At 51.9% G+C, this 23,980-nt stretch overlaps 3 protein-coding genes across 4 annotated transcripts; 1 reads left to right on the forward strand and 2 right to left on the reverse strand.

Moving 5' to 3' along the window:
- Positions 1-1,202: 1,202 nt before the first annotated feature.
- Positions 1,203-4,747, reverse strand: Slx1a (SLX1 homolog A, structure-specific endonuclease subunit). The gene is made up of 6 exons (XM_038335321.1): positions 4,294-4,747; positions 2,487-2,538; positions 2,044-2,382; positions 1,648-1,775; positions 1,408-1,492; positions 1,203-1,334 (listed from the first exon to the last, which is right to left on the reverse strand). The coding sequence occupies exons 1-6, from the start codon at positions 4,470-4,472 to the stop codon at positions 1,305-1,307; spliced, it is 813 nt and encodes a 270-aa protein (XP_038191249.1). The 5' UTR covers positions 4,473-4,747; the 3' UTR covers positions 1,203-1,304.
- Bola2b (bolA family member 2B) lies at positions 4,262-5,530 on the forward strand. The gene is made up of 4 exons (XM_038335341.2): positions 4,262-4,430; positions 4,755-4,948; positions 5,029-5,126; positions 5,392-5,530. Exons 2-4 carry the CDS (start codon positions 4,886-4,888, stop codon positions 5,489-5,491), a joined length of 261 nt encoding a protein of 86 aa, XP_038191269.1. The 5' UTR covers positions 4,262-4,430; positions 4,755-4,885; the 3' UTR covers positions 5,492-5,530.
- A 2,880-nt stretch (positions 5,531-8,410) lies between these two features.
- Coro1a (coronin 1A) lies at positions 8,411-13,408 on the reverse strand. 2 transcript variants are annotated; one of them, XM_038334150.1, is made up of 11 exons: positions 13,284-13,408; positions 11,619-11,817; positions 10,646-10,768; positions 10,427-10,556; positions 10,164-10,348; positions 9,925-10,044; positions 9,619-9,723; positions 9,373-9,518; positions 9,238-9,295; positions 8,913-9,128; positions 8,411-8,623 (listed from the first exon to the last, which is right to left on the reverse strand). In XM_038334150.1, the coding sequence occupies exons 2-11, from the start codon at positions 11,814-11,816 to the stop codon at positions 8,519-8,521; spliced, it is 1,386 nt and encodes a 461-aa protein (XP_038190078.1). In that variant the 5' UTR covers position 11,817; positions 13,284-13,408; the 3' UTR covers positions 8,411-8,518. The 2 variants fall into 2 exon arrangements, with proteins under 2 accessions (XP_038190078.1, XP_038190071.1); XM_038334143.1 differs by lacking the exon at positions 13,284-13,408 and adding an exon at positions 12,599-12,830.
- Between the last annotated feature and the right edge of the window lie 10,572 nt (positions 13,409-23,980).

Here is a 23,980-nt window from a genome sequence, read left to right on the forward strand (position 1 = left end):
TCTGAACTTTTACTTTGGCTCTTCTGGTTGGATTACTGAGGACGGGTGGTTAGACCGACGTGGTATAGGTTGGGACTCACGGGTTCAGTAACACCTGGATTGAGAGCTTGCAGCAAGCTTTGCTCTGAGAACATATGGGGCTCTCTGCAAACATCAGGGTTGGCAGAGGAATGGCGTGTGAGACAAGAAGGAAATACATGGTTCAGCACAACTCAGTAGCTGCTGTGGGTTCAAACTTCAAGAGTCTGGCACCAGGCAGCTCACTGGACACGTATTAAAGTGCAGTACAATGCTGGAGAAAGTCTCCTGGCGTAACACAGTCCCGTATGCGCAAGGTGTCATGATTACACAGAAAGTCTTCTTAAAGTACCTGACACTTCATGAAGGTGAGGTCGGTAGGCTCTTGCTGCACATCTTCAGCCGAGGGGAGGCTCTGTCGTGGTCTGTCATACAGATAGTGTAGAGGTCATCTGGGCTATTAGCCACCTCTGGTCCTGGTTGTGGGAGTTTTGGGGGAGCCAGCTATGGAGTGACCCTACAAATAGGACAGGAGCTACCCAGCCTGTTAGCTACCCCATTCCCAGGCTTCTGGGCAGAAAACATACATATTTTCCCTTGAAAAGACAACCGTGCATGTGTAACATTCCTGGCTTCCCTGGTGCTTCTCTGTGAGTACAGGACCTGTGTGCTCTCACAGGCTCCACAGGCACTGGTCTCCTGGGCTTCAGCTGTCAGCTTTGCGTAGCCCAGCCTTACCTGAGGGATTCTCGATGGGGGCCTGCCTCAGCCAGATGGACCTACGGGCATGTCTGTGGGGGCGTTTTCTTGATTGTTGATTGAGCTGAGAGGGCCCAGCTCACTATGGACAGTGCCACCCCTAGGCAGGTGGTCCTGGGTTGTGTAAGAGTATCACTAAAGCACCATCAGAGAGACTGAGCCGGTAAGCAGCCTTCTCCCAGGGTCTGCTCCAGGTGCCAACCTGACTTTCCTCACCGATGGGCCGTTACCTGGAAGCATAAGAAGAAACAAGCTTTTTTCTCCCCAAGTCACTGGTCCCAGGGTTTATCACAGTCACGGGATAGCGTGTAACAGTAACTGTTACCTCTGAGAAAGGCAAGGGAGTAGCAAGGCCACATGGTCAGGTCCAGAGCCTCAACTTCACTTCATCCCTTCCTGCCCTTCTCCAAGAAAACACCAGGAGGTACCCTGAACTCAGCCTTTTTTATTGCGCTCAAGTAAAAGCTAACAAACACTGAAGAGAGAGGCAGAAAAGGACCAGGGGTGAAAGCTGGGGACTCATAGGATCAGGTCTCTAGCAGGTCTGTCCAGTGCTCCTAGAAGGACAAAAAGGTAGGTCAGAGGTCGTCTAGGAGGACTGGGGAGGGTGGGGCCAGAACCTGCTCTCACCTCTTCTAATTCCAAGTCCTCTTCCTCCTCGGTGTCCACGTGGCACTGCCTGATCAGGCTTCCCCAGAGCAGAGACTTCTTACAGCTGCCAAAGGGTGCAGTTGGTAGAGATGGCAGAGTCACATCCCCAGGCCCCTCCACCTAGGCCCTGAGTGTCAAGGTGAGGTTCCCTAGCCAGGACTGAAACACGGGGCACCTTCTTTCCAGACCTACACAGGCTGGGAAGAGGCCTGGACTCACCTAGGACAATGACCCTCTAGGGGCAGAAGCTGCCCCGGCTCTTCCTGCAGGAACTCCGCTGCCAGGCAGATGATATGGGCTCTGAGGGGACAACCAGGGTGGGGGCAGCACAGGGGGCCTTCTTCATCCTGTCAGAGACGGCGGTAAGGAGACATGGGAGGAACTTGAAGTAACCAAGAGCGGCACGCAGCTCATGAGACAAGAAAGAGACGGAAAAAGCAGGAAGCACACGGAAGACTTCAGGAGGCCAGGAAAGATCTACACGGTGGCTGGCTGCCCAGTCATAGGCACTAACGGCCCATGGTAGATACTGATAGGCCAGGAAAGCACCATCGTCCTCATGAGACTGGGTCAGGGTGGGCAAACTCTGGGGTTTCAACCCCGATGTGCCCCTACCTGCAGCTTACGTGCACACAGCATGCAGCTGCCCTTGGGGCCTCCATCCAGCTGGCGCTCGCTTTCAGTCTCACTCGCAGTGAGTCGCTTCGGGACCAAGGGCTGGGGTGGTACTGGCCCAAAGGCAATGGGCATGTGTGGTGGTGGCACTGGAGAAAGTTCATGGCGGAAGTCAGGTCGCAGCCAGCGCAGTGTTAGAGGGAGGCGCACCCACGGAGGAACTCGGAGCATGTGTGCCAACACACGCAGGTGGAAGGCGAAGGATGCCTCGCTGCGCAGGCGCGGCCCCACGTGAGTCAGGCGGCGTGAGGCTTGAGGATGCTGCCAGGCCCATTCAAACTGTAGGAAGGGACACAGACGACAAAGTCAGGGAGGTCCTGGGCAAGGTCCTCTGGACAAACTCTAAACCCCGGGCCAGCCCGTCCGGAAGACACCTTTCTTACCCGAAGGGCGGCTACAGCAGACGGAAAACCGTGCAGGATCAGCACCATGTCCCTTGGGAGGAGAGGGCAAGGCCAATGAGTGAGTCCCTATCCCACCTCAATCCCGCTAGCAGCTCAATCCTCCACCCCCACCCCTCCCCCAGGCCTGTGTTCCAGTTCACAGCACTTCACACCTGGTCATTAGGGCTTGAACCTTTCATGGAGATGTAAATCCCACGCACCTGCACCTTCCAAGCTCAGGCTCCTCACCCAGTCCTTGATTCCTGTCCTTTTAGTAGTATTCTGGCCCCAGCCTTGCTGACCACCGCCCTTGATTCCATTCTTCTTCCCCCCCTCCCCCAAGACAGGGCTTCTCTGTACAAACCTGGCTGTCCTGGAAGTTGCTCTGCAGACCAGGCTAACCTCGAACTCACAGAGATCCGCCCTCCTCTGCCTTCCAATAGCTGAGATTAAAAGCGTGCACTACCACCACCCGGTCTTTTTGTTTTGTTTTGTTTTTCCTGATCCCAGTCTTTAAAACAATTTTTACTGGTGTATATTAACTGTACAAAGTAACAGCTGCATCGACATTCTCCTGCTCATGTGATGTATTCTGTCTGACATTACTTATTATAACCACTTCCCCATTTTTTTGGCCTTCTTCCTCATTCCAAATAGTTACCTTCCTACTTTCATAACTTTTTCTTTAAATTCCGCATGGGAAAAAAGTTGAGATATTGTTATATAACTTAACACGGTGATGTCCAGTTCCATCCACTTTCTTTCAAGGGGTATAACTTCATTTACCATTATGGCTGAGTCAAATTGCATTTGGGGGCTGGAGAGGTGGCTCAGTTAGGAGCTCTTGTTCTTGCATAGAACCTGGGCTCTGAACTGTCTGTAACTCCCAATCCAGGGGATCTGGCGCCCTCTCCTGACCTCTGCGAGCACTGCATGAATATGTTGCACTTAAAATGCAGAACATTCATTATGAATCAAATAATAAACCGGTTTTTAAAAACTACATCTTGTATATGCCACATTGTCTTTCTTCTCCCACTCACCTGTTAATGGGCCTGTGCTGGATAGTTTTATGTCAACTGGACACAAGGTAGTCATCAGAGAAGAGGGAGTCTCAACTGAGAAAATTCCTCCATAAGATCGAGCTGTATGCAAGCCTGTAGAGCATTTTATTAATTAGTGATTGATGTGGGAGGGCCTAGGCCCTTTGTGGGTGGTGCCATCCCTGGGCTGGTGGTCCTAGGGTCATGGCCTCTGCATCAGCTCTTTCTTGTTTGTTCTGACTTCCTCCAATGATGAACAGTACTTGGGAGAGTAAACCAAATAAATGCTTTCCTCCCCAGTAAGCTTTTTGGTAATGGCGTTTCATCACAGCAATAGTAACCCTAAGACAAGCACTTTGGCTGACTCCATAACTTATCTTTTGTATTTAATTTTTTTCTTGGATTTATTTTAATATTTTATGTGTATGAATGTCTTTGCCTGTATGTATGTATTTATGTATGTGCACCACGTGCGTACCTGGTGGATGCAGAGGTCAGAAGAGGGCGTTCCATACCCTGGTACTAGAGTTACAGACCAGCCCTTAGCTTCTGATCTCGTTCCCCAATTAACCATCCCAAATCTTAACCCAGCGTTCACAGAGTCCACAAGGTGCTGCCCTCCCGCTACGCTCGCCCGGGTGACAGGCCAGGGACTCAGCACCGCCTGCATTCACAGAAATGGCCCCGCCTCTGTCTTCGGGCTTCTGTCCAGGCGGCCCGCCTCCAATCCGGAGCCTTCCGGCAAGACTCCGGCGCCCTCTTACCAGGGTCCTCGCCCGCTGGTCCGCCAGGCTCCACCTTTTTTGCGACCGGCGTTGTGTTGCCGGACGCGACGAGCAGGATTGACAGTGAATCCCACGTACACGCGGCCCCGATGCCGAGGGTTCTGGCAGTAGAGCAGGTAGACACCGTAGAAGCGCCCCGGTCTTGCTGTATGTCCCATCGGAACTTTCTGGGTTGGAGGTCCGAAGTGGGGGGGTGGCTTCTGGGACCTCGGACCTCGGAAAGGGCTGGGTAGCCAGGACTGCAAAACGTTTGTAGGAAAAAGCACTCGAGGGTGATCGTCCAGCGCGCTGGAAACCCGGCAGCGCCGCTTGGTGGGCCGCCTGCTGGCAGGAGGAGGATGTGCAAACGCGGCCTCCGCGCCCGCAGTCCTCCAGCCCGTCTCCGATTGGCTAACTACTGGGACGGAGCCTCCTAAACGTTGCGACTTCACCTGTGCCAGGAGACGGAAGTGCTGCCTTCCAGACCGCCTCAGGAAGGGCGGAAGTGAGCGGCGTGGGAGGAAGTGGCTTCAGTGAGGGCGGAAGGCGGGGCTCTGGGCACGCCTGCCTGTTCCCCCGCTGGGCTGTGGCAATGGAACTCAGCGCGGATTGCCTCCGCGAGAAGCTTCAGCGGGATCTGGAGGCAGAGCATGTGGTGAGTGCGGGGACGGGGGCTCGGGCGGCAGGGAAGGGCTCCAGGGCACGTGCCCATCGTCCGGGTCTTCTGCCGGCTAGGAGGTGGAGGACACGACTCTCAACCGTTGCGCGACCAGCTTCCGAGTCCTGGTGGTGTCCGCTAAGTTCGAGGGAAAGCCATTGCTCCAGAGACACCGGTGAGCCCCCGGGAGCCCCTCGCCCAGCGCTTTGGGCTCGGGGCAGAAGCCCCGGTCTCTGACCGCTCTGGTGGGGACTAACTCACCCCCAAGCCCCGCGATGTGGCCCATAACCCGAGGGTGCGCCTGCCTTTGTGGTTGGGCATCCGTCCTCTCCTCCAATCCCCACTTCCTGGAGACATCTCTGATCTCCCTGATCATGATCGCCTCGGAGCCCACCACCCCAGCCGAGGGCGGACATTTCTCATTCCCATCTCTCGCCCAGGCTGGTGAATGAATGCCTAGCTGAAGAGCTCCCGCACATCCATGCCTTTGAGCAGAAAACTCTGACCCCAGAGCAGTGGACCCGAGAGCGGCAGAAATGAGGGACCCGGGCCTGAACAGCCATTAAATTGTAGATCAGGTCCATTGGTGTCGGTGTGCTGTTTGAGGTCTCTGAAGCTGAGTCAGGTACTTGGCTTTCCCCTCCCCCTCCTCCATCATTGTTTTGACATTGTCCTGTCCTTTAGACTCTGCCAAGGGTGTCTGTCTACCCGTGTGGTCTCTACTGTCACCAAGGTCCGCCCTCAGAAAGCAGGGTGTTCCTGCTCTGCTAACCCTCCAGGACCAGAAGCCCTCAGCCTTTTCTTACCGTCTCCTCTCCAGGCTCTCTGGAGGTATCAGAGAGAGAGAGACAAGATTCCTGTCATGCTGTCAGGCTCTTTTTAGGCCTCAGGGGACATGGTATTCAATCCAGCTCCTCCACATCTTCTTTGGTTTTGTCTTGTTTTGTCTTTGAGACGGGCTCTCAATGTGTTTTCCAGACTGTTCTTAAATTCATGAGCTCAGATGGTCCTCTCGCCTCAGTCTTGATTATGCAGCCATGACTACAGATGTCTGTCACCACACTCAGTTCTCCATATTGTCGAGGCCTGTCTCTGACACTTAGCGCTCAGTTACTTCCGCCTCCGCCTTCTCATTCTTCCATCAAAGAAACTGGTCCAACTGGAGCCATAGTCGTCCCTGGCCAGGCCTTCTCCATCCCCAGGATCATTTCATGAACGTTGTTTGTTCCTCTGGAGAGGCAGTGGTTCAGTCACAGGAAACATGCCTAGCCTGTATCTCTAGAGGAGTGACCCCTTCATTCCCCAGTGACGGCCCTCCTCCAGTTTACAGTAGAGAAGGGACTTGCCCAGGATCACATGTCCTGCCAGAGGGTGAAACACAGCTGGGCAGGCAGGCCTGTTTGTGTGCTGTTCTCTATATCCAGAATAGTTCTGTGGCATGCTGAAGAGGAAAGGGCTGGGGCTGGGGTATTCTCTGGACTGTATGAATTCAGCCTTGGCACGGCCATGATACCCTCCTGAGCCCCTCTCTATCATTCCAGCTCTGGAGTCTCCCATCCATTAGGCACCAAAAGCTACTCCCATGCTGAGGATATAGCTAGTTGGCAGAGTGCTTGCCTAGCACATGAAGCCCTAGGTTCAATCCTCAGGGCCACATAAACCAGGCATGATGCACCCTTGAAATAGCACTTGAGAAGTAGAGGCAGAAGAGTTAGGAGTTCAAGACCATCCTGGGCTATGTGAGACAGTCAGAAACACACAAAAACAAGCACTCCCTCCTATAGACAGGGTATAAGAGATCTGTTCTTCCCTATCTTCTTCAGACTCCAGGACCTGTGAAATCCACAGGAAATGCTCCAAGGCCTCAGAATATTGTGAATGGAAGGGGGTTGTTTAAACTGGAACCCCAGAACTGCCCTTCAGCCAGCCCTGGACTCTGTGTTTTAGTCCAGGGTCAGGCTGTTTCCTGGTTTCTAAGCTTTGCCTTTATGGGGTTTTGTCTTTGTTTTGTCAGGTAGTTTTTGTTTGAGATGGGGTCTCTCAGTGTAGCCCTGGCTGTCCTGGAACTTAGAGATCTGCTTGCCTCTGCTACCACAGCTAAAAGCACAGCTCACCACATCTGGCTTATTTGTCTTTGTGGATTTGGCTGTAGTTGCTTGCAGAGGGCGTCAGGTTTCATGAAGCTGGAGTTGCAGGTGGTTGTGGGCTGCCTGATGCGGATGTAGGAACCTGAACTCCGGTCCTCTGAAAGGGCTGCAAGTGCTATTCCTTGCTGAGCTACATCTCTAGCACAAGAGTTATTTTTACTTATGTGTATGTAGTAATGTGTGTGTATGCAGGTGTACATGAGTGTGTATGTACACGTGTACATGCCTGTACACGTGAATGGAGGCCAGAAGAGGATGTCAGATGTCTTCTGTCACTTTCTGCTTATTCCTTTGAGGCAGGCTCTCTCCCTGAAACTGGTGCTTGTATCTCTGTTAGGCTGGAAGCCAGCCAGCCCCACAGTCCTGTCTCCATCCACATCAGACCTACTGGGGTTACAGGCGTTTGCGGGAACACCTATGCTGTTACGTGGGTGCTGGGATCTGATTAGCATCCCTTGTGATCGCAGAGCAAACGCTGACCCACTGACTCATCTTCCCGGCCTTTTGTTGTTGTCGTTGCTATCTTATTACCAGTTGTTTTGAGACAGGGTCTCCATCTTAGGCTGTCTTTGAACTTCTGATCCTCCTCCCAAGTGCTGAGATTACAGGTGTGGGTTTCCACACCTGGTTTCTGCAGTGCTGGGGATCAAAACCAGGACCTGGCGTATGCTGCCAACCAGGGTACATCCCAAGCTCCATTTCTGGTTTGGGTTGGTTTTTGAGGCAGTATCTCAGTTTATCAGCACTCTCAACTGAGTTTCTGGCTTGAAACCCCCAGCAGTTGCTCAGTCTCCCAAGGGTTTGGATTACAGGTGTGAGTCAGGTCCGATCAGAAGTCTTGTTTTTGCTCTTTGAGTCTATAGTTTGAAAAACGTCACCATGTGCTTGTTGGTTTCGCCATAAACACCGGTGTCAGTACAGTTGTATGCAGTTTGTGTGCGAGTTAACCAGGAAATGCTAATTTGGAGTCAGGGCTAGGGGCATAGCTAGGGTGATAGAGAGCTTGCCTCTCATGTGAGTGGTCATAACTTTGGTCCCCAGCACTGCCATAGAAAACACAAGAAAAGACTTGGGTGGATATGGAAAATTTGGGGCCCTAAGATAGGGATTTTGATGACTCAGACCTTCCACTCCGAGATGGAGCTAGGAAGCAAAACAGCTCTCAGCTCCATCACTGGGTGTCCTTCCATCCAAGGCCCCATTCATTTGCTACAGTGCATTTGGAAGTGACTGCAATCCTGAGTGGGGATAGTGCATCCAGAACCATCAAGGGGACGCCGTGGGGCTGGTCAGTTCACCAGAGTCTGAGAGGTACCAGAAAATAAAGCCATTTTATTATTTTCGTCTTAATCACCATATGGCCTGAGGGTGGGGTGGGAGCAGAGTGAATGACTGGCCCCGCTGAAGGCTCTGGGGTGCTCTACTTGGCCTGAACAGTCTCCTCCAGCCTGTCCATGCGCTTCTGTAGCTCTTGTACCGTGGCCTGCAGGTTCCTCATCTCTTCCTCCAGCCGCGACACAGTGTCCTAGGGGAGCCAGACGCATTAGACCCCGCTTTTCTATATATTCCCTTCCTCTAACATCAGCTAGCCTTTCCAAGAACCCCAAAGCTTGGGCCCTTTGGTCCCAGCAGCTACTACTCAGATCAATGCATTTGATTTCTAAGGCCGCAGGGTCACCCACTCCTTGTCCTCCCAGAATCTCCCACCATTAGAAGCTTGGACATCCCCACAAATGAGACACTGAGCACAGCCATGCAGCCTTTGCCCTAATCTGTCTTCCTGCCCTGCTGCCCCAGCTCCCCACCAGCCTTACCGAGCTGGGAGCGCCACTGGCCTCTGGTGTGGCTCTCTTGCGGACGCTGTCCAAGCCCCTGTTGACTCTCAGCTCCCGGCTCTTTGGGGGCACGTAGCCATCCTTGAGGGAGATGAGGAGGGGGCCAGCATCCCGGCCACCCAGCCACTCCTCAGCTGTGAGGGCAGGGTCTGGTCCTGCAGTGGGTGGATACAGGTCCTCCTGGAACAGGTCCGACTGTGGGCAAGGCCAGAGCTGGTCACGAGAGTGTTTATGTCCCTGCCCCTCCCTACAAGCCCAGTGGTCAGTTCCTACCCTGGCCCAGGAAAGAGCATAGGAACATCACCTTTCTGGGTACTGTCATGGCGATGGGCTCACATTTCCGCTCATGAAGCTTGTAGAACCTGCAGAAACAGGAAGGTGAGCAGCACTGTACAGCACGAGTGGGCACTGAAGGTCTGGTCAGAATCAGGTCATTCACCTGGCAATCTCACACTTATTCACTTCCAGGCCACGTTTGGGCATGTAGCCCATACCACGCTGGGACTCCTTGGAACTGAACATGGAAAGATAGTGCAGGAACGGAGCCTCAGAAGTGATCTCAAAATACCGGATAGAGCTGTCACCCTGTAGGTGGTGCGGGCAAGAGAGTCAGTGCCAGCACGGGCCACCAACCTTTGTGCCCACTTACCCACTTCCCTGCCCCCATCACGCCTGACTGAGTCACCTTGCCACAGAGGTAGACAATGTTGGTGTCAGGGTCAAAAAAAGGCAGCAGAACTCCGCTGCTTGTGTCCAGCTCCTGCAGGGACAGCGGCTCTTCTAGGTGCTTCTGTAGAGACAGGGAGGGCAGCAAGGCTGAGCCGTGTCAAGTCTTCACTAGACAGCAGGCAGGCAGTCAAGGGCCCTCAGACTAAGCAGTAGAAAATTCCCATCTCAGGAAAACTGAGGCCATGGTCATGTGGTAGGGGAGTGACTTAGCCTCCCTCCGGTCTTGGTTCCAAACTAAAGGGTCCCATTTCTTGGCACTCACTGTGTCCCACAGCGCCACCTGCCGCTCACTCATGCGACTGAAACCCGTGGTTAGGATCTTCCCTTCTGATACAAACACAGCATGCACTGGCCGAGTTCCCTCATGAGGACGGTCCTTTTCCTGAGGGGCAAGCAATGTGGTCAGTCAGCTTCTCTCGGTCTCACCAAGAGACCAGAACCTCGGTGGGTGCAGGGAGAGCAACATCCTGGGGCCAAGGTTTAAGGTTCATGGCAACTTACAGCCACCACAGTGCCTTTCCGAGGCTCAATGATGCGAACACGCTTGTCGCGACAGGAGGTACAGATGAGACCGCCGTCCCGGCTCCAGTCCACACTGTAGATCGTGTCCGGGTGCACGTCGGGACCCAGTGTCAGCACGGCTTCCCCAGTGCCCACATCCCACACCAGGATCACATTGTCACAACCTGCACAATTGTCCAGCGTGGAGCTGTGAGCGTGTGCCCGTCAGGCCCCCAGCCCTCCCCTCCGCACCCCTACGGCACCTGCGCTGAGGAGCACATTCTGGGCTGTGGGGTGCCAGGCCACGATGCCCACCCGCTTGGTGTGACCTTCCAGAGTGACAACAGGCTCCCGCAGGGGCAGCACCAGGCCTCCGTCAGGGATCTCCCACACCTGCGGAGAGGGGCACATGAGTTGCTGGGGCTTCAGAAGTCAGGTTCCTCTGGAGACCCCTCCTAACTCACAGTCCTACCAAGACTCACCATAACTGTGCAGTCCTCAGAGCCACTGGCAATGACATTGTCATTGTGTGGGCACCAGGCGATGTCTAGCACAGGAGCAGTATGGCCGCAAACCAGGGGCACGTTCTTGTCCACTCGTCCAGTCTGGAGGGCACAGCAGGGCTTCTGATGGAGGTGCTTTTGACCTCCAAACCCAATCCAACCTCCCCACACCCCTGCAAAGGGACACACATGAAAGTGTGGGGTCCCTAGGAGCACTGAGGTGAGAGTTTGTCCCAATCCCAGGAAACTAACACCAAGCTGCCTGAGATTCTGATCCCTCTAACTCCGTGTCATCTGTGGACAGCACAGGCCCTGGGCCTAGGACAAATAGAGGGTTGGGGTCCCCAAGAGGAGAATGTGTGACCAGGGGGTTATGGGATGTATCCTGTTGGATAGATAGAAGCCTGGAAGTCTGTCCCCATGCCTCTGGACAGCAAGTTTGAAAATGGCCTCTTCTGAGGGCCAACTGCTTCCTGTGTAGAGAGCTGCACAGGGTGCAGGCCCAGCTTCACCCGACAACCACTTCCTCTTCTTCTAGGCTTCCATCGGCCCTTTTAAGGTAACAACTCGGGGCCTATCTCCCCTTCCTGTTTCACCCCCTGAAGAGTCCAGGAGAGCACTGGGGCAGCAAGCTTAGAGGGCAGGAAAAGGCTTTTTGCTTCATCTCTACCTGTGAGTCCCCAAAGGCTCAGTTCCTCACAGGTCAGCCCTGGAATCCTCACTCCTGAGAACCCTGGAGCAGCCCATCCCTGAGCAGAAAACCCCAGGCTGAGACTTGGGAGGCCTTTCCCCCACCCCCTTGTTTTGTCCCCAGAGAGCTTAAGCAAATGGCCCTGTCCCGCTTTACAGATGACAACACCCAGGAAGGCTTGGTACCAGGCGCCTACTCAGGCCCGCAGTCTCAATGGATGGCAGGAGCCTCCTCTGGAGAGCTGCTGTACCAGAAGCTCACCTTGCCTAGGGGCAGCACCAGGAAGGCCCCTCCCCCACTGGCCTCACAGATCAGAGCCATGAACTTGGGGTTGACGGCACAGAAGCCGCTGTCCCAGGTGGTCTGCGAGACGCGCACATCCTCATAGCACTGGTCAGCTTTGGCTGGCTGTCCAAACACGTGGCGGAATTTACTGGAGCGAACCACCTGCCGGCTCATCCTGAGGGACACAAATTGTAAACTTTCTCAATTCTGGCCAAACACTGTCAGCCCTAGAACAGCCCTTGGCCTGCCTTTTAGGGTTCAGCATCATGTCTGTGGCACCCTGACCTACTCTCCATGAGTGACAGTCTGCTTACCCTCCCCAGTTTTTCTTCTGTCAACCCCAACACTTCAAGCCACACCCTCAATTCTGCACCATCAGCCCCTACCATAGCCCAATATGGGGCAGGCACCAGGGTTCCCTTCGCAGTGGTCCTGACACTCTCGAGGCTGTTCCGTCCTATGGACCTCTTGCTGCAGAGCCTACATCCCTCACACCCACATAGAGCTTCCTAAAGGCAGGGCAGGGCTGCTCCTGCCTAGCCTTCCAGCTCAGGGATGGCACACAGGGAGATGTGTGCCAGCTTGTCCAGGAGGGAATGAAGTAGCAGGATGGCTTCCCCAGGTTTCTGGCCACAAGAAGTAGCAATGGCTTGGGTCCCAGCATCTCCCTGTACCTCTGCCTCTCAGCCTTCGTTCAGGAAAAGCAGGTGTTCTGTGCCATCTCTACTTCCGTTAAGGAAGGAGAGGCCCACCACGATTGCCCCGAGGCCCACTAAGATGGTTACCCACTGTGGCTGGGCAGCCAGCCAGTGAAGCCCAGGGACTGCCTGTATCCTAGGGTTCCGGGAGCCCCATCCTTGGGCTCAATCCCCCCACCTTCCTACTCAGTGAAGGAGCCTGGGCTGCCCTGTGGGAAGCATCCTGCCCAGAGCCTCTGCCCACTTCCCCAGCCTCACCCATCCATCTGCTCGGCCTCAATGGGGAGCCCCTTCTTGCTAGGGCTTCAATCCTCACCCACCCTGCTAACCCTAAGGAGGCTCCCAGCTCTACACAGAAAGCAGGCGAAATGCACGAGTGAAGTCTCCAAGACAAGAAGGGGCCATAAGCCCCCACAGTAAGCAGTCTAGATTTGGGAGAAGGAAACCCCAATCTAGAGGTGAGGGCAGGAAGATGTGCCCCACCCGACCTCCTCCCCCACCCAGGTACCAAGCCCGGAAACCACGGAAAGGGGAACTTGGTCTTTTCTTGTTTTGCACTCAACCCCTTCCTGTCTTAAAGCTCCGGGCAGCTACTTGGCTCACCCCACCCTGGCCCCCACCCTAACCGCCCAGAAGCTCCCTCCCGGGGACACAGGTCCCGAGACCAGCTGCGGTCGCTCCCAGCGCGCCCACCTCCATCTTGGTCACGATGGTCCTTCGCCCTCACCTTGAAGCACTCTGGGACCTGCTTGCAGCTTCGCACTCCTTGGTCCCGGGCCCTCCCGGCCAGGCTCCTGCACAGGCTCCCTGACCACAGCCTGATGGCCCTGACAGCTCGCCCGCCCCCACAGCCCTGCTCCCACGCTGGCGCTGGCCCCACAGGTGGCCCATGGCAGCGGTGCCCGGCCCTTGTGACTAGCCCTCCCCCAGCGCCCAGTCTCACCTGCTGCGGGGAGCTGAGCGTGACCCCCGCAAGTGGAGGAGGAAGGAGAAGAGGATGGAGGAGCCGCAGGCTGGCCGCCGAGGATGCTCTGTCAAGACAATGAATGAGCAGCGGCCGAGCGCCGGCCTCCTCCCGGTGGCAGCGCCCCTTTGGGGCGGAGCTCATAGAGGCCCGGCCCTTCGCTCCCGGACAACCCGCTCTCCACGCCGTCAGCTCCAACCCCCCACTCCCCGACAGATGCTGACGCGAATCTGCTCTTCTTTTAATGTCAAAACGCAAAAATATCCCGTTCCTTTATCCCTCCCCCGGCCGCCCGCAACCTGCTCGAGGTCCTTTCCCTGGCATCGGAGAAAGCTCCCGAAGGGCTGCGACCAGCTCGAGAGCCTTGTCGGCCACAGGGGCACTGCTCTTGTCGCTGCCCCGAAACGGACTCCTGGGTGGCCGTGGGAATCATTTCTCCTCTCTCGGGGCTCAAGGCTTCAAAGGAGACACCCTTGCCCTCTGCTTCACAGGGTTGAGACCCGGACGCAGTAAAAGAATTGGGCAGTATGGAGCACCTATTTTGTGCTCCGGGCTGAGAGGACAAGCGAGCCAGGCTCTCCCCTTTATAAGGCTCTCAGCCTGGGGTAGGGTGGGATGCTCTGCCACAGTTTCGAGGCCACTGAGTACAGACAAGTCTGACAGCGGGCACACAACTGACCCTCAGTTAGGGGGTGGTGGGTTGTCACAAAAGCAAGGGCAGGGCAAGAAAGGCCTTTGCTAGAATCACAGTTCTGACTCTTGGCTGTCACTCCTCCGCGTGACCTTTGGCAGGACACTTTAATTTCTTCCCAGCCCCAATTTCCCCTCTATAATGGTCTTACCTGCCCCACACCTGCAAATCCATCACAGGGGAGACAGAGGCAGAAAGATCACAGTGACTTCAAGGCCAGCCTAGTCCACATTTAAGTTCCAGACCAGGGCTATGTATGAGACCCTGCTTCAAAAAAAAAAAAATTCTTTTCATTATTGTCACTTGCCAAGGTTTTGGGCTGTCCTGAGAGGGTGAGGAAACACCAGCAATGGCTTTGGGGAGGCAGGGGCCAAGGCACAATCTCAGCCAAGTTCAAGAAAGCAGGTGTGCTGATAGTCACCTGTAATCTGAGCACTCAGGAGGCTGAGGCAGGAGGCCACCTGGACTACATAACAAGACCCTGTCATGAGGCCAGCCTGGTCTACAAGAGCTAGCTCCAGGACAGGCTCTAGAAACTACAGGGAAACCCTGTCTCGAAAAACCAAAACAAAACAAAACAAAAAAAAAACCAAGACCCTCTCAGAAGAAACTGTTCTTCAAGGAAGAAGAAGAAGTTCAAAGGAGCAAGAAGGGCCTGGCTCCAGTTCTACTGGTTAGCTGTGTGATCTTGGGCAAGAGGCCCAACCTCTCCCAACCTCAGTTTCTTTAGATAAGGAACAAGCAAAAGTGTCCTGCCCACCTCACGGTTCACAGGGCCGTAATGGCGATTGGAGTTCTCAGTTACTCGGTGCAGGGCTGTATTGTGCCTTTGGGTCTGTGATTGTGGGCAGGGACTGCAGAGTCTCCAGCTAAAGTGTGAGTTAGCATAGCGGGGCCGAGAATGTGGCTCAGTTGGCAGAGTGCCTTCGTTGCACGCGTAAAGCCAGGATCTCCAGCACCACATAAACTAGGTGTTGGCACTGGTAAGATGGCCGAGTGGTTAAGAGTTCTTGCTGCTCTTGCAGAGGACCTGGGTTCATTCCCGGCATCCACATGGTGGCTCACACCCCTCTGTAGGCATGCTTGTGATGCATACACACAGGCAAGCAAAACAGGCACACACGTTGCCTTGGTTACTGGTCTGTTGCTATGAAGAGACACCACGACCAAGGCAATTCTTATAAAAGAAAGCATTCAATCTTTTTTTTGTTTTGTTTTTCAAGACAGTGTAGTCCTGGCTGTCCTGGAACTCATTCTGTAGACCAGGCTGGCCTTGGACTCTGAGATCTACCTGCCTATGCCTCCTGAGTGTTGGGATTAAAGGTGTACGCCACCCCCGCCCGGCTAAAAGAAAGCATTCAGTTGGGAGCTTGCTTTCTGTTGTAGAGGGTTAGTCCATGATCATCATGGTGGGAAACAAGCATGGTTCTGAGAGTTTTACCTTCTCATCCACAGTCAGGCAGAAAGAGACAGACAGATAGGCAGACAGACTGACTGACTGGGCCTGGTGTGGGCTTTTGAAATCTCAAAGTCCGCTCCCAGTGACAAGCTCCTCTAACGTCTATTCCAACGAGGTCACACCTCTTCATCCCAAACAGTTCGCCAGCTGGGAGCCGAGCATTCAAACCCAGGAGCCTATGGGGCCCATTCTCATTCAAACCACCACACATAAAAATTAAAAATCTAAGCCAGGAGGTGGTGCGCAGGCAAATCTCTGAGTTTGAGGCCAGCCTGGTCTACAGAGCAAGTTCCAGGACAGCCAGGGCTACACAGAAACCCCTGTCTCAGAAAAGAAATGAAAAATCTAGAAACAAAAGCAGGCATGATGATGCATGGCTATAATGTAAACATGCGAGCAGCAGAGAGGTAGCAGGCTCAGAAATCCAGCATCGTGCTCAGCTGCATTAAGAGTTCAAGGCCAGCCTGGGCTACAAGAGATCCTGGCTCAAACTTTCCCTGCAAGTACTAATAACTAGTGTGTATTGTGAGCTACTATGTACTGTACTGTTCTAAGCATTATAGACTTAAATCCCCACTGGGCATGGACGTGCATATCTGCAGTTCCAATACACTGGAGCCTGAGATAAGATGGCAGCCTAAGCTACACAGCAAGACTGAATCTCAAAAACAAATGAACAAGAAACACCTGAGAGCGGCTAGAACTTGGCGGTACGCTTCATTTCTCAGGGAGTATGTAGGCGTACACCACCGTCACCCCTGGAGGACCTAACACTCACACTCATACAGAGAACGAGCACATTGATAAAACCCATGCCTTTGGGGCAGTGAGCATTTGGGCTAGAGAAAGAAAGCTAGGCTGCCATATGCTGCTCTTAGATGCCAGGCAGCCTGCAGTGTGGGGAGAGGATGACATGGGGCTGTCACAGAGGACAGACACAGACACCAGTGGGAGGGACTTCTCCAAAGTCTACAGAACGCAAGAATGAGTTAGCTCAGTGATAGGCTGGCTCGGCATCTCACTAACGCATGCCTGTGTGCTTGCATGCATGTGCCGGAGACCAAACCCAGGAACTTGAGCGTGCCAGGCAAGCATTCTGCCACTAGGCTGTACCACCAGCCCTTATCTGTGGCATCACCTTGAATTTCTTTCAGGCATGAGGCATTCCATTATAGACCGTCTGGGATTCAGCATGTCCGGTGAAACCCCTTCTTACTGCTTTAGCTCCACTGATTTGATTCAAGTCTGCGCTGTGAGAAGGAGGTTCATCTTGGAGCTGCAGGAGGTGGGGAAATCCTCTTTGCATTCTGGTTAGTAACCACATGTGAAAATGTAAACACAACCCTAATAGAGTAGCTTGTCCCCATGTAGAAAAAACTAGTCAGAAAGTCCATGCAGAGAACTGCAGAGGCAGAATACAAAGACAGATCCTAAACATCACTGGAGTGTCTGGATCAAGCTGCATCCAAAGCACTTAACCTTCCTGTGATATAAGTTAATAAGATTTTTCCTCTATATAAACCTGTAGGTTTGAGTGCCAACTGGTCTACCTGCCCTGGAGGGAGGCAGGATCAGAGACTCAAGGAGATAGATATGCATAGTAAAGATGGACCAAAATATAGGAAGTCCAAACTCTTGCAGGTGGTTCTCAAGGCCTTCTCTAGTCTGTCTGCCTCTAAAGAGGTTGTGGAACATAACAGGGCCCAATGACCCAGAGTCACCTTGCTGCTGTTTCCTTGTGACTCCTCGCCAAGTGATGTCAGCTTGTCTAGAAAGGACATGGCATGCTATTTTGATGGAGTAGGAAGATAAATGCATGCCATGTATCCTAAAGGTGCCAGAGTCAGAGTCCTGGGTCATCTCACCTTCATGTGAAACAAGCTTAGCCGAGGATAGACCCGATCCAGAGGACAACAGAGGTACAGGAGAGAACAAGACAGAGTCCTGAGAACAATATTCCAGACCCATCCTGGACCCGGCTATACTTGAAGGAAGGATGTTCCATTTCTATGAAACAACAAGTTACCACTGCTGCTAACCAGGCTTACTGCACAGGGTACTGATCACTGAAACGACAGCTCTGCAAAAAGAGGTTTTATTCCTAAAGCAGCTGTGTGTGGAGATGGGCATGCCTCAATCAAATCCACCTCCCTGAGTACGGCACTGTAGTGGGGGAGAAAGCGACTCGAGGCTAATCAGAGGCAGCTGATGTACGTTAGGGATAAAGGATTTACTTCAGTGCCCTTTGGGTTCCTTCATTCTGGGGTAATGTTGAGACCAGACTATACCATGCGTAAAGTTACTCCATGCTGTGAAACAGTTCTTTTAGATAGGAATTTACCTGGAGAGACTATTTAACAAGCAGCATTTTTTGTTTGTTTTTGTTTGTTTGTGGGGGGGTGGGGTTTTTTGCTTTTGTTTTTGTTTTATTTTGTTTTGTTTTTGAGACAGGGTCTTACTAGATAGCCTTGGTTGTCCTGGAATTTGCTATTGTAGACTAGGCTGGTCTCGAACACACAAGAGATCTGCCTACCTCTACCTTCCAAGTGCTAAGATTAAAGGTGTGTAACACTACGCCTGGCTACAAGTAGCTTTTAAGGGCGAAGGGTGACTGCACCTGGTGAACACATGAACGGCACGTCTGTCTGGCACAATCCCTGCAGCACAAACTGATGCACGACCGATTTCCGGGAGTGGACGACGCCGAGGGGCTAGAAAGGCTCAGCAGTTAAAAGGGCTTGCTGCTCTCGCAGGTGGCCTGGGTTCAGTTTCCAGCACCCACATGCTGGCTCACAGCTGTCAGTAACTCTAGTTCCAGGGGACCTGACCCTCCCTTCTGACCTCAGTAGGAACTAGGCAAACACCTGGCGCACAGACACACAGACAAAACACTCACATACATGAAACAAAATAACCTACAACATTTTTTAAAATTCTTGGGTGAACTGAGACTGTAGTGTAGTGAAATATTGGCACAGTAAAATAATTTAAGGGAAACCAGATCTGAGAACCTATTAGACACACCATTCGGCAGAAAATGTGTAACTCCCCCTCTTCTGCCCCACAAAGTGGTTGCGGCCATTGTGATGGCCCACCACCCTGCCATTTAGGCTTCTCAGTATGTGTTTGCTCAGTTGCTATCTGCCTGTTCTGTTTGCTCATCTGGATCTGCCCATCCACCCACTCATTCCTTCATCTGCCCTCAGTCCTGCCCTTTTCCCTCCACAGCTGGACTCAGCCCCACCGCTCCCCTCCCAAACCTGTGACCTGCAACAGCAGCTTCTTCACTGGTTCAGGCCATTGTCTCATCAACAGAGACTTTTCTGTCCTCCCTCTGTCCCAGATTTCACTTCGTGGGCCATTTTTGTCCTTTGTTTAAGTACTCCACAAACTACCTACATATATGCACACAGACACAGTCACTGTGTGCTAACAACATGTGATACACACATGGACACAGTCACTGTGTGCTAACATATGATACACACATAGACACAGTCACTGTGTGCTAACATATGATACACACATAGACACAGTCACTGTGTGCTAACATGTGATACACACATAGACACAGCCGCTGTGTGCTACATTACATGTGATACACACATAGACACAGTCACTGTGTGCTAACATATGATACACACATAGACACAGTCACTGTGTGCTAACATGTGATACACACATAGACACAGCCGCTGTGTGCTACATTACATGTGATACACACATAGACACAGTCACTGTGTGCTAACATATGATACACACATAGACACAGTCACTGTGTGCTAACATGTGATACACACATAGACACAGCCGCTGTGTGCTACATTACATGTGATACACACATAGACACAGTCACTGTGTGCTAACATATGATACACACATAGACACAGTCACTGTGTGCTAACATGTGATACACACATAGACACAGCCACTGTGTGCTAACAAGTGATCTGAAGACATCTTAGTCACTTCTCATCGCTGTGATAAACACCATGACCAAGGAAACTTACAAAAGAAAGCTTTTGATTTGTCTTATGGTTTCAGAGAGTTAGAGTCTGTGGTGGCAAAGCAAAGGCATGAATACAGGAATAGGTGAGAGCTCACATCTTTATCCACGGCCGTGAAGCAGAGGAGGAGAGCGTCGGGAACTACAGGTGAGTTTTGAAACCTCAAAGGCTTTCCTTGGTGACCGCCTCCTCATCTTTCCCAGACAGGCCCACTAATTGGGAACAAAGTATTCAAAAATATGAGCTATGGGTTTCATCTCATTCAAACCACCACAAAGAGTTAGTATAGCAGTTAAAACTGGAGTAAGAAAACCTGTGTTCCGGGCTGGAGAGGTGGCTCAGTGGTTAAGAGCAGTGACTGCTTTGTATAGGACCCAGGTTCAATTCTCAGCACCCGCATGGTGGCTCATAACTGTTCATAACTCCAGTTTCAAGTCAGGCATGGTGGCGCATGCCTATAATCCCAGCACTTGGGAGTCAGAGGCAGGTGGATCTCTGTGAGTTCGAGGCCAGCCTGGTCTATGGAGTGAGTTCCAGGACAGCCAGGGCTACCGAAAGAGAACCTGTTTCAAAACAAGACAAAAAACAGGAGGACATTACAGTTCCAGGGGATCCAACTCCCTCTTCTGGCCTCCATGGACACTGCGCACATGTTGCTCACAGAGAGAAATGCAGACAAAATGTCATGCACATAAAATAAAAATAAATAAAACTTTTTTTTTTTTAAAAAAAAGAGCCTATGTTTACTTCTCCAGGGTTACCAAGGAAATGCGGATTACCTAGGAAATTGCTGCCATTGGCACAACCCTTCTTTGTGAACTTATTGTTATTCAGTAAATCTTGACATTGTGGAAAGACAGACTCCCCCCCCCCCCCCGCCCACTTCCTTTAGAGATGGGATTTAGAGAGTAACCGTGTAACTCTGACTTGTCTAGAACTCACTATGTAGACCAGCCTGACCTCAAATTTGCAGAGCTTTACCTGGCGCAGCCTCCCAAGTGCTCGGATTAAAGGTGTGTGCCACCACCCCCAGCCTACCTATGCCTCTGACATAGTGTGTTCATTCCAAACAAATTTCTATTCTTTTAAAACAGGCCTGTGAGACAGCTCGGTGAGCAGAGACTTGCTGCCTAGCCTGACCATCTGAGTGCGCATGAGCCCCAAAGCCTACATGGCAGAAAAGTGATAAGTGATTCCTGCTAACTGTCCTTTGTCCTCTGTACACACGGTCTCTCTCTCTCTCTCTCTCTCTCTCTCTCTCTCTCTCTCTCTCTCCCTCCCTCCCTCCCTCCCTCTCTCTCTCTCTCTCTCTCTCTCTCTCTCTCACACACACACACACACACACACACAGAGAGAGAGAAAGAGAAGTAAAAATACCACTTAAAGGGTGGGGTGTAATTCAGTGGTGAAGCAATAACCTAATACATACAGGTCCTAGGCTACATCCCTAGAACCACAGGGGGAAAAAGTTAAGCAAGTCAGTCTGGGCTACATAGCAAGAACCTGTCAACCTGTCAAAACATAGTAAGTGTCCCATGTGTTAGGAGAACCTGCAGCCCCAAACCACTTCCCATCCCCCGCCCCCGTTCACACTCAGGGTTTGTGACTGACTTGCTTCTCCTTGTTTTCCCTTCCTCATTACCTCCTTTCTTCCTGCTTGAGGCTTCTGCTTCTGTCGTGCCACATGGACTTGGACTGGAAAAGACCATCCATAATCCTGTGACCACCAAATAAAACACTTGGCTTTCTCTGTGGTCCGGGGGACAAAACTGTATGTGCTGGGCAGGTGTCCCCTGAGCCACCCCTCCAACCGCTCCTCTGTCTTCCTTCCCTTGATGCCATAACCAAGCTTTTTGTAGAGCACTGCCCTTTCTCGTGGTGTCCCAGCATGCCACACTGCCTTATCCATACCTGTAGCCTCAGGTACCACCTTTGGTTGGCCACCTCCAGCCTGTGTCTGTGACTCAACCCCCTGCCCCTGGCCCTGTGGCTCTGACTTATATGTCCCAATAGCACCTCAGGGTGCTTCCACCTTGGGGAGAAGGAAGTCTTAACCTTGAATCTCTCCTTTTTTCTCCATCTCTACCAGGGCTACCTGAGTTGAGTCTGTTGCACTAGGCCCCTGACCAGTCTGTTGGCCACCTTCCCTTCCCATGATACACAGCCCATTATAACATTGCTAGAACCACTTCCTAAGAGGCAAATGGAATCATCATAGCCTTGTTTGGTTGGTTTTCCAATTTTGTTTTCTACTAGGTTTCTATATAGCCTAGACAAGCTTCAAGTTCATGATCCCCCTGCCTCAGTGTCTCAAGGTTTAGAACCTCAGGGGTGTACTACCATGCCAGGTTTTTTTTTTTTAACTTATGCCTACACTGGAAAATTCCATCACCCTAAGCTGTGTTATGCTCTGCTTTGAGCATAGTATTTGCTTGTTTTTCGAGACAAGGTTTCTCTGTAGCTTTGGAGCCTGTCCTGGAATTAGCTCTTGTAAACCAGGCTGGCCTCAAACTCATAGAGATCAGCCTGCCTCTCCCTCCTGAGTGCTAGGATTAAAGGTGTGCACCACCATAACCCAGCAAGCATAATATTTTTAAAACTTATTTCTTTCTTGTATTTGAAGTACTCTTCAAAGACATCCTGGGCCTGCGATTCTTTTCCCACAGCCCTTAACCACTCTACAAGCAGCAGTCAGCCACGGTGCAGGGTTTCCCCTTTCTGTCAGTGAGCCCTGCCCATTCTCCTGGCTTCTGTTTGTTTTCAGCCCTAATTAGGATGTCTCGGGTTCACCACAAAGGTCCTCTGCTAATCTGAAGTGCATTGGCTCTTCACACTCTGATGCAAGGACCCAAGGCTGGGCTTAACACACTCTCTTAAGATTTGGCGGCTTCATGAATTCCACCGTGGTTGAGGCCCTTAGTCAACTCTCGAGAAGCAGTATTGGTGTCCTTTCTGTACAGCAGCAATGTCTTCCTCAGCCACAGCGGTGGGCTGTGGGGGGTTTCGGGTAAAGCTAAATCTTCAGCGCGCCCAAGTTTCTGCCTCCTCGACTCCACCATGTCGAGGGAAAGGTGAAAATAAAGTAAACCTTGGAGAAAATAAAAAGAAACCTTTACGGTCCTGATGAAGTCCAGCTTCATATTCTTTTTTCCCCCCGCTGTGCCCTTGGTGACATGCAGGAGAAGATGCTGTTGAACTCGAGGCTGTAGAGACTCAGCCTCAGTTTTCTTTGATGAATTTTTACCACATTGGCCTTTGGGGTTTCATCTGTTTAGTTGGGTTTTTATGTATGACGTAAAGTCACAACTCCAGATTTATTGTTTGATGTGTGTGTGCTTTGTTCCTAAATAGTCTAGCACCATCCATTCAAAGGCTGTTCATTCTTCCATGGAATTATCTTGGCATCCTTGTCCAAAGCCAATTGACTTTAGTACTATGGGTTTCTTCCCGAACTCTCTATTTTATTTCATCGGTCTATGGAGCTCCTCTTTCTGTATGTTTTGTTTTTGAGACAAGTTTTTACTGTGTTGCCCTGGCTGGCCTGGAACTCACTATGTTGACTAAGCCTTGAACTCACAGTGATTCGCCTGCCCTCTGCTTCCTGAGGACTGGGATTAAAGGTGTGTATTACCATGCCTAGTTTGTGGGTCCATTCTGAGGACTGGGATTAAAGGTGTGTAAGACCATGCCTAGTTTGTGGGTCCATTCTGAGGACTGGGATTAAAGGTGTGTACGACCATGCCTAGTTTGTGGGTCCATTCTGAGGACTTGGATTAAAGGTGTGTACAACCATGCCTAGCTTGTGGGTCCATTCTCAAGCCAGTGCCACCAGGTATTCATATCTGTGGCTAAGTTGTTAACTTTTAAAGATAAGAAGCATAAATTTGTCAACTTTATTCCTTTTCAAGATTACTATGGTGGCCTGGACAGGGCATGTTACATCTGTAATCCCAGCACTCGGGAAGTGGAGGCTAGGCGATCACCATGGCTTTTAGTTCAGCCTGGACTACAGAGTAAAGCCATGTCTCAAAAAAAAAGGAGAAGGAGATGGGGCTGGAGAGATGGTTCAGTGTGTAAGAGCACTTGCTGCTCTTCCAGAGGAGCTAGGTTTGTTTCCCAGCACCCACGTGGTAGCTCATCATTGCCTGTAACCCCAGTTCCAGGGGATCTGACACCCCCTTCTGGTCTCTTTGGGCGTGAGGCACACTCGAGGTGTGCATACATGCATGCATGCATTCAAACACATATGACATATATACTTTTTTAAAGAAAAGAAAGACGATGAAGGAACTGGGAGAGAGGTCTGAAGGGACAATGCTCACCAGGCGAATATGAGGGCCTGAGTTCGGATCCCTAGGACTTATGGAAAGCAGAAGACGAGCATGGTGTGTGGTCTCAGAGCTCACACAGCAGGATGCGGGCCACAGACAAGAGAATCCTGGCATATCCTGAGAGGAGTGAGGGACAGCAGGTGGAAAGCAGAAACTAGCATCCGGGTTGTCCTCTGACTTCTGCACCC

This window comes from Arvicola amphibius, chromosome 1 (assembly GCF_903992535.2).
Source record: "Arvicola amphibius chromosome 1, mArvAmp1.2, whole genome shotgun sequence".
In the NCBI taxonomy this organism is placed as follows: Eukaryota; Metazoa; Chordata; class Mammalia; order Rodentia; family Cricetidae; genus Arvicola; species Arvicola amphibius.

Coding starts and splice junctions, on each gene's coding strand:
- Slx1a (XM_038335321.1), bottom strand. CDS start 4,472: ATGGGACATACAGCAAGACCGGGGCGCTTCTACGGTGTCTACCTGCTC. Junction 2,539..4,293: donor ACCAGCGGGCGAGGACCCTG/GTAAGAGGGCGC, acceptor TCTCCTCCCAAG/GGACATGGTGCTGATCCTGC. Junction 1,776..2,043: donor TGTGTGCACGTAAGCTGCAG/GTAGGGGCACAT, acceptor CGTCTCTGACAG/GATGAAGAAGGCCCCCTGTG.
- Bola2b (XM_038335341.2), top strand. CDS start 4,886: ATGGAACTCAGCGCGGATTGCCTCCGCGAGAAGCTTCAGCGGGATCTG. Junction 4,949..5,028: donor ATCTGGAGGCAGAGCATGTG/GTGAGTGCGGGG, acceptor TCTGCCGGCTAG/GAGGTGGAGGACACGACTCT. Junction 5,127..5,391: donor CCATTGCTCCAGAGACACCG/GTGAGCCCCCGG, acceptor TCTCTCGCCCAG/GCTGGTGAATGAATGCCTAG.
- Coro1a (XM_038334143.1), bottom strand. Junction 9,519..9,618: donor TTGTCTACCTCTGTGGCAAG/GTGACTCAGTCA, acceptor CACCACCTACAG/GGTGACAGCTCTATCCGGTA. Junction 9,296..9,372: donor AATAAGTGTGAGATTGCCAG/GTGAATGACCTG, acceptor CTGTTTCTGCAG/GTTCTACAAGCTTCATGAGC.